The sequence below is a fragment of the Myotis myotis genome, unplaced genomic scaffold, assembly GCF_014108235.1.
Source record: "Myotis myotis isolate mMyoMyo1 unplaced genomic scaffold, mMyoMyo1.p scaffold_m19_p_10, whole genome shotgun sequence".
NCBI classification, from domain to species: Eukaryota; Metazoa; Chordata; class Mammalia; order Chiroptera; family Vespertilionidae; genus Myotis; species Myotis myotis.
The window spans coordinates 52,116,580-52,132,565 of NW_023416314.1; the positions used below are offsets into that span (position 1 = coordinate 52,116,580).

The following is a 15,986-nucleotide window of genomic DNA, read 5'->3' on the forward strand; positions in this document are numbered from 1 at the left end:
CCTTATGTTATCTGTTCTTATCACTTGGAAGTATTGCTCATTTAATTTATTTCCTTTCTAGACTAATACTATAAAAAGGCAGGAACTTGGTTAACTTCCTTGCTTAGTAGAGTACTAAAGTATATAGCACATGTTTTAAAAATATCAGTTAAATTAACAAATAAATAAGAGAGATAAGGATGTGGACAGAAATGATGTTTATAGAGTATTGACTATATAGCAAACATTGTGCTAGGTAATTGCTTACAATACTCATTTAATATTCATAGTATGGGAGGTTCTGTTATCTCCGTTTCACAGATGAGGAGACGGAGGTGCAGAAAAAATGAGTTCAACTTCACAGAGCTCTTTTTTTTTTTTTTAAATCCCCACCCAAGGATATTTTTCCATTGATTTTCAGAGTGGAAGAGAGAAGGAAAGACAGAGATAAATAGTGATGTGAAAGAAACACATCGATTGCTTGCCTCCTGTACAAGCCTAACCAGGGTCTTGGCTGGGAGGAGTATATACCCGTGACCAGAATCAAATCTGGGACCCTTTGGTCCGCAGGTCAACACTCTATCCACTGAGCCAATCTGGTTAGGGCCAGAGCTCTTTTAACTGAAAGAGTCCTCTGGAACCAAGCACTGCTTTCTTGAAACCTCCAAGCTATTCACGATTGTATAGATGAAAAACATGTCAGAGAGCCAGCTAGATGCTGGAAAAAAGTAAGCACGTTGTTCTAATGTATGGCTGTCCATCACCACCTGATGGTTCACAGCATTTTCCTGTTTCATGGGAGGTACATCTGTATGTGGTGATGTGATTCATAATCAGAAAATGTGGAAGAGGTGGTATTGTTGGACATAAGTGAATTGTATATGACTATTTAGTCCTGCAACTAAGAAATCCCTTTTTATTAAAACTATTGATAAATGGATAGAGAAGTGACAGCCAGGCCTCTACTATCTCACAAGGCTTCTCACTCTTGTTCTTACTCTCATCTGTACTGTCTGCGCTAATGATTTATGCATTATTTGTGGACTCTCTTTTTAAACAGACTGAGTGATAACCCATTGAGAATGTGATGCTAAATCACTTTTCCTATAGAGTTTTCAAAATGGGCTTCTGAGAAGGAGTTTGATACAATTCAATGACTGAAGTAATACCTTTGTCCATTTGAGCATTAAATGGTCCATTGAAATACAGCTTAGTTAGAGAGAATTTCAGAAAATAATACTTTCTAATTTTTTAAAAAATTTCTTTCCCAGACCTTGGAAAATGCAGCTCAATCACTTTCCACAGTCCCTCAGGTCAGCCTCTCAGCAGTGTTAATTAAATATAACCCCCTTAGAATATGTGAGGTTAAGTGAGAGCAACATAGTGCTCTTCTCCAATATATTACTGTGAACACAAATGGCCATAATCTGTTTATAAGACTTTTTTGAGCACAGAGGTCTCACTTATGAAAAAGTAGAAAAGGAAAACATAATGTGACAACATATATTTTAAACTATCCATCTCCACATCCATTGTGCTTCGACAACACATATCATAAAGTTGGGGTAACAGATGATTTCGTCTCTGGGTAGCAAGTACAGAGCAGTTTGCAGTGTGATAAAGAGCAACTATGAAAGCCAGCGCAGAATTCAGTCCATTGCTTGCCTAAAAATCATCCTTCCCATCAACTAAGAGAATTTTCTACCAGCAGCTAAAGGATTAGTATATTTTCTCTTTTTAGCAAATGCTGTTATCTTCAGTAGCACAACTTGGTCAAACTCTAAAATTGGAAAACTGCTAAAATAATGGTTCTATACTAACCATTTTAAATGAAAAAAGTCCCTTTAAGACACTAGGTTTATGGTTCTAAAAAGTTTCATGCACTGTCCAGGGCTATTTGTAAATTAAATTGTTTAAAATAAAGCTCTTTAATACTCTATAATTAGTCTTGTCTCTCTGAACATGACTTTACTGTAAATGCTCCTTCCTGACTCTCCTATTATCCCAAGATTCCTGAGAAGAAAGCAGCCAAGCGATAATTCAACATTATTGCTGCTTCGGTGCACTAATCGCTTAAAGAGCAGCAAAGACTCTATGCTCTCTGCCCTATGGCTCCTGCAGCCTCCTGGTCTGAGGCAGGCATCCCGACCCAGCCATGTCCAGATGTCAAGAGGAATCCCCAGCTCCTGATGCAGCAGGCGCTCCATTCCAGTATGGTCAAACATCTGCTTCATCTGCTGGCATGCAACCTGCTGAACACGCTCAGAGGGCAGCACGGGCTGGGGATGGGCAAGGACACACTCCCAGCGACTCCAGGAGACTCATCAAAACTTTGAAATTATAGGACAGCCCCAGCAACTCTCAAAAGAATAGAGCTCTGGCCTTCAGCAGCAACATTTTAAACACTTTACTCAAAAGAAAGCTACAGAATACCATAAGACAGATTGCATGACAGTTCTTCTGATCCTTGCTAAATTCTATTAGGCTTCAAGTTTCTTCTGGACAGTTAACTAGATATTTGGAAAATGCAAAAACTCTTTGGGATCCAGAGAATGTCGTGTTGACTTTGAAATTTTTCCCTTTTATAATTTCATTAAATTACTTTTAATTTACTTGAATATTATAATAAGAGAAGATTAAGTTATGCAAGAGAGCTTCTAAGTGGCTGTCCTTCTTACATATTAGTTAGCACAGTTTAAAGCAAAGAATCCTGGTCAAGAAGTAAATTTTAAAATGCACTTAAACCATCTATTATAGTCCTATTTTGTTTAATAGATTAGTAATCTGACCCAAGTCACTTACCCATCTGAGTCTCATTTTCTTCTTCTAAAATATGGTGATAATATCAAAGCACATTTATTATAAAGCCTATATATAAATTACTTATTAAGCTGAAAAATATTATATAACATGTGTTACATATGTATACATATGTATATATGTATATAAATGTATACATATATAATATCCACACCATTCTTATATCCGTCTTGTTTTGTTTTGTTTTTAGAAAGAAATCAAGGCTTCCTTCGTAATATCCAATTCACACAGCAAATACAAGTTATCTGCCAAAAATGATTCTACTCATCTGATGGAATCTCAACAGCATCCTATAAAAACTAATAAACAGTTCCCAGGCCCCAACCAAATTTCATATTTACTTCACTCTGAAAGATAGACTTATATACCACAACAGTCAGAAATTATATTCCTTCATGGAAAGCCAGAATATATGGTATGCTTAATACAATTGAAAAGACAAGCTTGGCCCAGTTGGTGTGTCTCAGTGGTTGAGCATCCACCTTCGAACCAGGAGGTCATGGTTCAATTCCCAGTCAGGGCACATGCCCAGGTTGCAGGCTTGATCCCCGGGGGGGGAGGGGGGGAGGGCGGGGGGTGTGCAAGATGCAGCTGATCAATGATTTTCTCTCATCATTGATGTTTCATCTCTCTCTCTCCCTCTCTCTTTCTCTCTCTAAAATCAATAAAAACATTTTTTTAAAAAGATGAGCCTGAGGAGAATTGTGACTGTTCTAGCAAGAAGTCACTAGCTAGAATAAACTATTAGTTTTGAATATCAAAATGAAACTAAGAACTGAGGCTAAACAATCAAATAAGTCTCAACTGTTTAGTTAAAATCTGCCCACCTAGGTTCAGCTGCACAGGGAGCTTGGTGGGATATTTCTGTTAAAATGACTAAGATTTGTAAAACAAGTCTTTCCCTATTTTATCCTTCTCAGATGAGGATGTAAACTCCATGACAGCAAGAACTTTGTTTTATTTACTGATATTGCCTTAGTATCTAGAATAGGTTTTCTCAACTTTAGTACTACTGACTTTTGGACTGAATAATTCTTTGTTATAAGGGTGTGTCTTATGCATTGTAGGATATTCAGTAGCATCTCTGGCCTGTCTACCCACTAGATGCCAGTGATCTCTTCATCCCCACCTCAAGTCAGATCTATCAAAAATATCTCCAGATATTGTCAACTGAACCCTAGGGGGCAACATGCCTCGAGTTGAGGACCATTGATCTAGAATAGTACCTTGCACATAATAGACAATAAATAAATATTTGCTGAATATTTGAATGATTAAATTTATTGTTTGGATTTTCATACAAACTTTTTCAAATTTCCTGAACATAATCCCTTATTTGATAACCTTCCTTAAAAAAATAAAAGATGTTGATATTGCCCTAACACACAAAAAGGGTTATGTCATTGTAACAATCAGATTCAAAGTTTAGTGTAATTTCAAGTAACATGATTTTATTCATTTAATTTAAAGGAATACGTGAATTAAAGTGAAAAATTGATAAACAGTCCAAACATGGACTGTCTAATTTAAAAGCACCTCTATTTCAAACTGGTTATGAGTGAACACTGTATGTTGCACTTTACAGGGTTTGAAAAAGTCAACACCTGTGTACATTTTAAGTAATAAAAGTTTTATGTGTATTTATCACATATTTATTTTTTATTAAGTTCATGCTGCTCAAGATCAATAGCATTATGGAAATTACTAATGAAATACTGAAAATCATGATTATATAGATATACGTATAGATATAGATATAAGTATAGATATGGATATGGATATAGATATAGACATAGATATGGATATAGATAGATATAGATATAGATTTATAGATATATAGGTATATATATTATTTCAAAGATTGGTTACAGGTATTAAGCTGACTTATTCTATTTTTGGAAACTGGAGTGAAGCATTTTCTAAAATACTAGAACTTTATTTTAATTCTCACCCAAGGATATGTTTATTGATTTGAGAGAGAAAGGAAGACAGAGAGAAAGAGAGAGAGACATTGATGTGAGAAACTTTGATCAGTTTCCTCCTGTACACGCTCTAACCAGGGATTAAACCTGCAACCTAGGTATGTTCCCTGACTGGAATTGAACCTACAATCTTCCGATGTATGGGACAATGCTCCAACCAAGCCACACCCGCCAGGGCAAACACCAGAACATTTTGCTTTCTAACCTTCCAATATATCCTTAATTACATCATCTCTCTAATTTTCAAGATAGTTCATTATATACAGACAGGTATATGATATGATACATGGTACCAACCAAATAATACCTCAAAATCCAGTTTGGTAAAAAAAGGAATAAAAATACCTGTCACTATTTTAGAAAACAGCACGTAACAAAGAGTCTATTTAAATACCAGTATTCATAAACTGAGAGCTCCCTGTTGAGTGGCTTAATTAGTGAGGCTGGAGCTAACAGAATGTTGGTGGAAACTGTATATTAGTAAAGATAGAGAACTGCATTGATTTTGTAGTTCCCAGGTCCTTGGCTCCTACTAAGCCATCTCTGAGAGTACAACTGAACATCCCAGCAATCAAATTACTTAAATACAGTGATTAACAGGGCTTAAGTAAGAAATGTTGTACTCTCTTAACTTTTAGGTATTACCTTAAAACCAACTGAAAATACATTTTCTAAAAGAAAGTCCAGTTTAATCTAATGTTTTAATTTGTGAGTAGGTATAAACTTATTCTGTTTCACTAAATACAATAAGACAGATCTCTAAATGCTAGGAAATATCTTCATATTTTACATCTTCTCTGAATCTGTCTACATTTCTTTTACCTACATCAAGATTCGCCTGGTGCCTGCTATTTTTTTTTTAAGAAGACTACCTAGAAATGAAAAGCTGTTTACATAAAATAATGCTTCCTAAAGAGAAAGTACTTGATTGAATATATCCAAAAAAAGTTTTCATAGAAGCTCGGGTCCCAGATGGCCCTCAAAGATAAAATTCATTAATTTATCAAATACTGAACCAGGCAATATTCAGGATTCAACAGTACACAAAAGAGACTTAAGTCCCTGAATTCAGTGACTTACATTCTAGTAAATTAGAGTTACCCATCAGAAGCGCTTTAGGCAGAGAAGCGAGGGTAGAATTGACTGCTTATTGGGATGCTGGAAAGTAGTCCCTTATTTTGATGATTTCTTTTTTATTTTTGGAAACCTAACACATGCCTCATAATCCCATTTACTATTCATAAAAACCCTGCGGAAAAAAAATAGCCACTTTTTACAATGAACAAACTCTAAAAAGAAGGTAATTTGAAACCAGTATAGGACAATATAGCCAGTAAGTAATAGCGGGAACTTTAATCCAATAAAATGACTCCAAAATGGAGCTCACTCCATTAGCCCCAGTTCACCTAGACCAAGCTATCACGGTCCTCCCAAGTTCCATCACACTCTCAAGTCGAAGGGGTGAGGGAAGGCTGATTAAGAGAAAGTAAGCATTTCTCCTCAAAGCGCAACCCCCTGGTTGGCATCCTCAAAACAAGCTTTGAATCAGTGTATTCCTTTTTCTTCACTGGGTAGCCAGTAATAGGCCACTCTAATCAACTCTTTATTCAGCTCTCTATTAGAAATCACAACCTCTCCATCCTACCCAGCAAAACTAGCTCACCCTCCCATTCCTCCACAGCACTGAGGCATGTTTGGGACTGCAAACAAGAAGACGGGGTAGGAGCCAGGAAGAGCAACTAAATACAACACCATAAAGATTCAGGCTGGAACGGAAATAGAGAGAGAGCATTCTCAAGGTTGATGGGCACTTCTTCACTTTCCATTTGTAGCATGGAAATTGTCAACATCATTTAAATAAAATATGTGTTTGGATTTATTTTTGCAAAAACTTCAATTGTTCTCCATCTTTGCAAACTTGGCAAGACTTAAATAGTTTCATTTGAGAATAACTTATAGTTGATAGGTTTTTCTAGTATTTTAAGGCTCCAATTATATTCCTTTCCTCACATCTTCCCTGAACTATACATCGTGCCCATCAAATAAAAGTGAAAATGCATTTATATTGTTTTTTTAAATTTTTTCATATTTAATTCCTTTCATTTAGACGACTACCCATACTATCATTATAAGAACGCATCTGTTAAAATATGTTCCAACTAAAGCATGGTAGGCTTTGAATGCTCGATAAAAATCATTCTCTGAGGCTAATGAAGACAGAAACTCTGCCTGTAACAATATTAAGTTTGTTTTCTCCAGTGATTCAGAGAAGTGAGCAATCTGTCAGTAATACATTGAGTGAAATTACTTGTCTTGTAGGAATAACTGCTGACAGTCACTGTATCTCGGGGCTGACCCAAACATCTCCCTGCTGACAAACAAATTACTATGTCTAACTTTGAAAAGGTAACTAGCCTGTTTTTAATTTTGATTGGTCTTTCAGAACCCTTTATACTTACACACTGTCCCATCCTTCATTGTATTAAAAAAAAAAAAAAGAAGCAACAAAAGTGTTTTGGGTGGATAGGTTTGAATTAATGAGTAAAGGGGGGAAAAAAGTAAAGAAAGAAAGCTTTACCATATGGAGCTAAGAAAAAGAACTGTTATTGCTTCTTCCCGAGACTGTTATGCAGATAAAACTGGTGAGTATGTCTACCCAACATTAAGACTGGCAGTGCCGCCAGTGACTGACTGGGTGAGTGAACACATTACCGAGACAGTATTGTAGGAATTAATTTTCTTCAATAAAGTGATTTTTAAGGCTCATATATTTCACAATCTAAACATATGTCACTGTTTCATAAACAAAATAAATGGATTAAAATAATACATTACCAATATGCTGACATGTGGAGATGTTTTAATTAGAAATTCTTAAGCTGTGTGATATTTAACTGCTGTATTTGCTAAAGAGAGCATGTATCATTTAATAAGAAGGCATGAGACAGGTGTATTATTTTGCATGACATGGTACCAGATTGTGTTTACTATAAGCTACAACTATGAGGCAACATTACTCCTAATTAAAAACAAAATTAAACAAGATCACCTTAAGGATCTATTATATTGAAAGTCATCACCTACAATGAATCAATACACTGAAACCATTTTTTCCTTAAAAAAAAAGTCATTCAGCCGAAACCGGTTTGGCTCAGTGGATAGAGCGTCGGCCTGTGGACTGAAAGGTCCCAGGTTCGATTCCGGTCAAGGGCATGTACCTGGGTTGCGGGCATATCCCCAGTGGGAGATGTGCAGGAGGCAGCTGATCGGTGTTTCTCTCTCATCGATGTTTCTAACTCTCTATCTCTCTCCCTTCCTCTCTGTAAAATATCAATAAAATATATTAAAAAAAAAAAAGTCATTCAGAGCTTAGTTTCTAAGATGATATTTCTTCAGAAACAATCTAACATCTTAGCTATTCAAAGGCCAAATTTACATGACCACCTCATTATATTGGTCCCCATTCCTTAACATTCTTCTTGACTTACTTGAAGGACCAATGCTAACATAGCTGAGGAAAGCAAATGGCAACTGGCCCTGAAATTTATACGGGTAGAGAATTGGAATAAGTAGCAATATAATATATTGTTTACTGTAGCAAATGCCCTCTGTTCTCTAAAGGTCAAAAACACTGCAACCTTAGAGTTACAGTTTCTGATTGTTCCCAGGGTTAAATACATTATCAAAATTAATGGTTCAAACCCCTAAACCTTCAGATATATGAGTATTCATGTCTCCATCTGTTGAACTGTTCAACTAAAAATAGCATTCTTTGGCCTGCTCTCTTCTAAAATTGTGCCCCTGAGACAGAAAAAAAAATGCCTTAGATTAGCTCAGAAAACCAACAAAGTAAAAAGAAATCTTTCCTGCATCTTCTTTATTCCAGAGAAAGACAGAACTGGAATATACTAATGTAAGAAGGATCTTTCCACTTTAAATATCTTTTCTCTACTTGCTAACAAAATTTCGGGCTTCCAGGGTGTGACCATAAACACTGTTAAGATTTATCCAGGCTTATAACTGTTAGAAGTAACAACCTTTGAAGGACAAGTTAACTGTGACATCAGATAGGACCAGTGCTGAGCAACGCAGCGGGGGGGGGGGGGGGGGGGGGGGGGTGGGGGGGGAGGGGTGCTGGTGGTAGTGGTATCAACATATTGTGGACTTTTTTTTTCTTTCTTTCTTTTTTTTTTTTTTTTTTTACTAAGAATCTCTGTTTAGAACTAAAACAAGTTAACATACTTGCAATGCTTCCTTAGTATCAACAGTTTATCATGGTAATGATTGTTGGAGCTGTGACATTTTAGCTTGTCAAAGAAGGGGAGAAAACCTTAGCTAGAAAAGAAAGCTGACTTTAAAATCAATAAAGCAAGATATTGTTAAATGTTCTCTCTATTCTTGCTAAAGACTTTAAATATTAATGTCTGTAGCAGCTTCGACATGAGTGTCTACTCTGCTGTTCATAAACGTCCCAATAAACACGTTAGACTAACACCTGGAAAGTTTAGGCAATCTGCCTTTCAAACAAGGTCGAGCTTTTCTAACCAGGGTACCATACAAGCAAACAGAACAAAGGTTTCCTAACGTGCAGGAAAAACTTGCAAAAAAATGGAAGCAAGAAAACAGAGCAAGGATAAACAGAAACCCAAGAAATTCTCAAACCAGCCCAAACTCAAACTGCAAAGCTGTGAGGGCTCCTGCTTAAATGGGTTCTCTATTTAGCCTAATAAAAGTGACAGACATCAGCACATGTTGTGCTTCCCCATCAGCACTGCTACAGCAACACCCAGATCTGGCCCTCACATGTATGACATTATGGCATCAAAGCCCAACAGAAGCCAGACTTGACAGCATCAGGAGCCAGTGATGTTGTGACAGAAAAAAGTCAACTTAAGCCCTAAACGGTTTGGCTCAGTGGATAGAGCGTCGGCCTGCGGACTGAAGGGTCCTAGGTTCGATTCTGGTCAAGATCATGTACCTTGGTTACGGGCACATCCCCAGTAGTGGGTGTACAGGAGGCAACTGATCAATGTTTCTCTCTCATCGATGTTTCTAACTCTCTATCCCTCTCCCTTCCTCTCTGTAAAAAAAATCAATAAAATATATATATATATATATATTTTTTTAAAAAAGAAGTCAACTTAAGTGATTTGTGAAAATGTAGTAAAAGAAAATCTAGGTAGAAAACGGCTAAGAGAAGGTTGATGGGATAAACCTCAACACTTCAAGAGAACATAAAGTCAAAGAGGAGAGGAGGTCACCTGCGTTCACATTCTTTCAAGCACTTAAAAGTTTAACAAACTAACTGTCCTGAGAGGGTAAGCTTGCTAACTGTTTTCACATGGAAAGCTTGTTCTTAATGTCCAGTTTCTATTTAGCAATCAATCCTAAGCATAGATTTCAGAATGTCCAGAAATATGGTATCTTTTCTACATCCAAAAGCCTTAGGAGAGAAATCCTTTCTGGCTGTACAGCAGACAGCAGATAGTGAGAGTGTATGCCTGGTCATGCCTGGGTGGAAATCCCCTTATACCTCATATCAAAGGGGAAGGGTGAGAGCAAAGGGGGCAGTGAGCTCTAGAACTCCTCCCTAGGCTATTTCCAAGGTGGCCTTTGATCTTGTTCCCTCCTTTTTTCTCTGGAGTAAACGTTATCATTTTCCAAAAATGTAGATTCAAAAGCAGCAGAGAAGAAGTCACATGGACACTTTATTGAATACATAGTATGCAATGTGTACAACTTGCAGAGCCAATAGAAGCTGAATATACAACTTTTGCTAGCTGTAATTACTTTGTTTTCCTTCCTTCTTTCCTTCCTTCCTTCCTTCCTTCCTTCCTTCCTTCCTTCCTTCCTTCCTTCCTTCCTTCCTCCCTCCCCGCCTCTCTCTCTCTCTCTCTCTCTCTCTCTCTCTCTCTTTCTTTCTTTTTTTTGAATTGGGTTTCCTATCCTTGGTTAGAATATAAAATGTAGTATTACATCTAACCCAGAAAGTCAAAGTGTGTTTTCAGTCTGAGGTAATCTGTCTCCATTTTTTTTTTTTTTTTTTTTTTTTTTTTTTTTGTGATTCAACAGCTTGCTGGCAACTCGCCAGTACCTTAGAGTCCCAGAGAGGAACACCAATGATATAGGAAAGGAATTAAGCATGAAATTAGAGAATAACTAGATCCCTGTAGAAGAAAAGGACTTGGTTTTCAAAAGAGACATATAAGCCATCTTCTCTCAAGTAGTAAGAATACCACACACACACACACCAAAAAAACAAACTAACTAACTAACTAAGAGCCTTACTGGAAGTTTAATACGAAAGGAATACTATCAAAATTTATGGGGCAAAAAGCAAGCAGCCAGACCCAGGCACCCATCCCTACTTCAGCCCGAGAAAACTAAGTTAAGAAACCTGAATTAGGTAGAGTAAAAAATATCCTAGGTAAAAACTTTGACTCAGGCATATTTTGTAGCCTTGGTTAAAAAACTTGACCTCTCTGAACCTCTGTTATTTATCTGTACAAGTGGAACCATATTCTATCAACTTTACAGAGTTTTATGTGGTCAAATGAGATTTTTGGAGTGTTTAAGTGTTTTTTTAACATTATACATCACTATACATTTAAAAAAGTAATAATAAGTAAAGAAAATAAAGATGGTTTGAAAACACACATAATATTAAAAAATTGCCTAAATACATATACAGGGATAAACAACCTAATTCAGGGGCATTGGTTTGACATCTGCTTTTTTTTTTTTTTTTTTTTTATGAAAGAAAAGGGGTAAAAAGGAGCCTGCCTAGGAATTAGAAGTAGGAAATGATTATCTTGTAGTGTTTAGGTTTTGTGTTTGCCACTTTTGAAAAAGCCTAGAATATGACTGAACAATCCAGTCCCCCACCCAATGAAGCACCAATGGAAGTATTCATACCTCAATCTGTTTGTGGTTGTAAGAGTGGCCACCACCATGTTCAAAGGTGTCCAAACTCCTGCCAAAACGGTCACTTAGGCCCTTTAGCCTTGGGTTAATTTGTGGGTGGGAGACATGACCCTTCTGTTTAGTAGCGTATTCAGAAAAAAAAAAAAAAAAGACAAAACACACTGTCAGAACTCATGAAACAGAACACATATTTCTACACCCAGGGTACTGACCACCCCAAAGCATAGAAAGTAGAAGGTTTAGGACCCAGATGCTCCTTCACAGAAACTCGGCTCTAAGATCAAACAATGGGACTGATTCTTATTCCTGCCTCTGACTCAAGGGTACACTCTACAGCATAGCTATCTAAAAAGGAGAAGCAGATTAGGTTTCCTGGTAGTGAGGCTTTTCTTAGAGTTCACAAATTGCAGCAAGTTCCAGTGTTAGTAGTGGGGAAGGGGGAGGCTTGGAAGAGAGGTAGGGTTGCCACTCTTATAGGCAAAACTTTTAGTTCTGCTGGGCAGTCCATAATAAGGCTTTCTGGATGAGGCTTAGGATAAACACTCAAAGTCTTGCAAAAATTCTTACTTGAAGACCCAATTGAAAACGGTCAAAATAATGTTTTCATGGTAAAATACTTGTACATTTTTTAATGTTGAGGTTATGTAGGGAATAGCAAAGAAGAAAGTAAAATGCCTAGCCAGGTGCTATTTCCTTGATTATTTAAGAAAAATCAAAAATAATCACAATAAATTATAAGAATAAAATACTATCTTTAAACTCTCCACTGTATTGAAATGAAAGTTGGTTGTTATCATACTTTTTAAATGTTTAAATTCTGAAGGTTTAACCATTATTTTAATATTATCTTTTTGCTAAAAATGCATACTCATTTACAGTCAATTTCCCACTAAAAGGCAGTACTGGAAGGGTGTAAAGATCGCCTCACCCTACTGTACACCCTTCACTTTACTGTGAAAAAGACAAGGTACAGATGATTTTTCATTCAGCTTCCTAAACACTTTGCCCCAAGTTTAGTTTTTAAGTAAAGAACTTGGTCAGACACCATGCCCAGACTTTCAACCTGGAACGAGGAAGAGGATGAGGTGACGATACGCATGCTCAGGTGCAATATGTTTACATTTTACTAAGTAGCTAAAGTAATTTGGTAATAATGACGACCCCCTGTTCTATGAGCTGCTAGAAGGAAAATATACAACACTGTTCTCTGTTTTGATGCTTATATGTAAAAGCTAATTTGACATAAATTAAGACATGGGTGGAAACTTGACAAGGAAAGCTAATGCAGCCAATAACAACCAGCCATAAAGAAATTGTCAAACCATTAACTCACCTGATAGAGAATATAAAGTCCTAAGTCATCGTGTCATTTTTCCTTTAAAAATATTGAAACTGGCACTTTTCTATTTGCAGTATGGCAAGTACATAAGGTGTTAATCCTCCTAGGCCGCTTAAAAAATTATTTAACATTCGGGCTATTATTTAGCATACAGCTGGTTAGCAGTTTTCCACTAGAGCACTGGCGAGCATCCCACATTTTCCTCTGGCACTTACCTGGAGCTGTAAAGGGCTGAGGCCCGAAGCGGCAGCAGCTGCCATTGTTGATGGAATGAACTGTACGGGGTAGTTATCACCTGTCGGAAAGAACAATGCGTACAGGTTTAGACAATGCACAGGGAATCGCAGCAGACAAGTACAAACATGGCCCTGGGATTGCCTGAGCTTTACAACATTGCTCTAAGCTCAAACATCTGCAGAAACAAAAGGCTTCGTTGGGCACAGACTTGCAGTGCTGCCTTGGAACTTTTTGTTAACAGATAGCTGGTAGGCAAACTGGCAAAACATGAATGTGATGTTAAAAAAAATTTAATGTGCAATTCAAGCATGTTCACTCCATTACAAATCTTGTAATACATCATTTTTTTAAGAGTAAAAAAATATCTTAAAGCCAGGCTGACACTCCGTTCACTAAGAAAGCATTAAGGCTTTTGTATTAACAACAAAAACTTTCTTGGTAAGCAAGGCAGAGCGTTAGAGCCCAAAAAAGATTGTGATCTATTAACTGTCCATAACCCTAAACTATACTTTATTAAAAAAAATAGAGAAAAATTTGTAAAATGCAACCTCTTTAATTGATAGCAGTGAGAGGGAAACTCATCTTCTCTGCCAACATTCTGTGAAATGCCTGGTATCCCAACAGAAGTGGACGCATTATTTTTCTGGATTAACTTCTGTGGAGCCTAGTACAGAACCATGCACTCTAGGTACTTATCACTTCCTCCTTGATGATGTGATTTCATAACCATATGTTTTACATGGAATATCTCCATTAAAGTTTGGAAAATATTAAGCATGGTTCAGCAGAGGTCGGTGCTACATCCTAACGTGTTTCTGACTCCAGGCCTCTCCTAAATAGGGGGACGGAGGTGCCGACGGTGACCTAAGAGCACAGGCTGTGTGCACCGACCTGAGGGACCAAGAGAAAGCACTGAGGACTGTATTGTGATCGTGGTAACTGAGGTCAAAATGAATACTTGTGGACAAATCACACAATATTCGTGATTAAATGGAGCATCACTTGGGCTCCGGCCACTCATTTAAAGTCAGTGTTGTGCACTATTTCTAGGCTATATTTTAATAGGCTGTTCCTTCACACATTTTTGACATTTATAATAATCATGCTGTTTTGCATGAACTTTTCCACACTGAAAACTGAATGTATAATGAAGAGACGGTGTAGAAAGAATCGCAGTAACAGCGGTAGTCAACTGGAAAGCAACTAACCTCTTTGTTTTTTTTCTGCATGGACACCAATACCTGGAGCCTCCCGATGCCCTTGCTTCCCTGGGACGCATCCTGCCTGCCACACAAAGTGCTGCTCAGCTGGCCCAATGTACATGTTAAGTCACTTTCACTTTTAACAAATTGTTAGCTTCTGATCTGCACAGTCTCTTTGCATCATATCCATAATACCTCATCAGACCATTGAGCACAGTGTGTGCTCGTGTGCAGTCCAGTAACAATTGGCTTCTGATTGCATACGAGCGCTGCTACAATGCACTCACTAGCACTATGCTGTGCTGGTCTCCTATGGAGTAATGTTCAAAATATCTGATCTTGTTTTTCCCCTTCCATGAGGTTGATTTTGGTTTGCAGTGCTGCATGAGCTTTTTAAAAAAGTTAACTAGGCCAAATTATTTTTTATAGTAAGTCACTGTCGCTTTATGCTTAAATAATTCCACTGATCTCCTTGATATTTAAACTAAATTATCGGATGAAAGAATATTCCTATCTAAGTCAAATAGTATTGCTTTGGTTGATATCTGATCACGTTAAAAAAAATCACAAAACGATGCTGAATTAATGATGCTTCAAAAATAGGGTGGAAAAAATCACCATTCCAACTATCAACATGGACTGCCTCCCAGAACATTTTAGAGCTATTCTTTCTTTAAATATCATGCATTATTCATACTAACTCTAAACCACAAAACCCCCCTCCCTGTAAGTTTAATACCAGTTGCTTTATTTGTACTAAAACATTTTTCATGTCAAACATATTTTAAAAAATCAAACTCTAAAAGAATTCCCTGGGGCACTCCTTTTCTCATAGCTGTCATGCTTCTATGCTATGAAATAGCTGATTTTTTTTAATAGTTTTTGGCTTGCTAGTTAATTTATTACTATCTCTACCACACCCTGTAGTACTCTCCAGCTCACCTGCTGGCTACAAACAGCTCTCTTTCTACTGCTGACAAGCTTATTTTTAAAGCGTTTCTAACTTTGCTGCCGGTTTGAATCTGTATGTCTAAATATAATCTTTGCAAAGCTATTTCTCCAGAACATATCATTGTATCGATATTAAAAGTAAAAATGAATATATTAGAGCAACAGAGATTATCACATAAAATAATTAGAAGAGAGAGAAAAAGGAAAAGTCAAGAGAGGGAGAAGATAAGGGTTAAGGAAAGAGGGGATTATAAAAGTAGAAGAGGAAAATATAAGAGGGAGAGGGATTTAGGGTGTTGGAAAGTTTAATTTTTTATAACAAAGTTACGTGCTCTCCCCAACCCCCTTTTGTTTCCTCTGTGTAAGAGTTGATCAAGAAAAAGTTCTCAGTGGCTGACTTGGCAAGGAATCAGTCAACATGTTGTAGCAATTTTTTTCAAATTTGTCTCTGGATTTGAAATGCTTGCGTGAGCACCCATTCTTTTAAATTTGTACAAAGGAAGATGAAGCCTGTTGGAACAGGTTGGCTTTAGGCACTGCCGTACTCTGGCT

At 37.1% G+C, this 15,986-nt stretch overlaps 1 protein-coding gene across 28 annotated transcripts in view; it reads right to left on the bottom strand.

Moving 5' to 3' along the window:
- The window catches only part of SOX6 (SRY-box transcription factor 6), a 368,911-nt gene that overhangs the window by 95,559 nt on the left and 257,366 nt on the right, over positions 1-15,986 (bottom strand). For 21 of the 28 annotated variants that reach the window (XM_036325513.1, XM_036325515.1, XM_036325520.1 and 18 more), the window contains 2 exons: positions 13,260-13,339; positions 11,697-11,819 (listed from right to left, as the gene is read on the bottom strand). In XM_036325513.1, coding sequence (XP_036181406.1) covers positions 11,697-11,819; positions 13,260-13,339 — 203 coding nt within the window. The remainder of the gene's footprint in view (positions 1-11,696; positions 11,820-13,259; positions 13,340-15,986) is intronic. The other 7 variants (XM_036325527.1, XM_036325528.1, XM_036325525.1 and 4 more) reach the window with 1 other exon arrangement.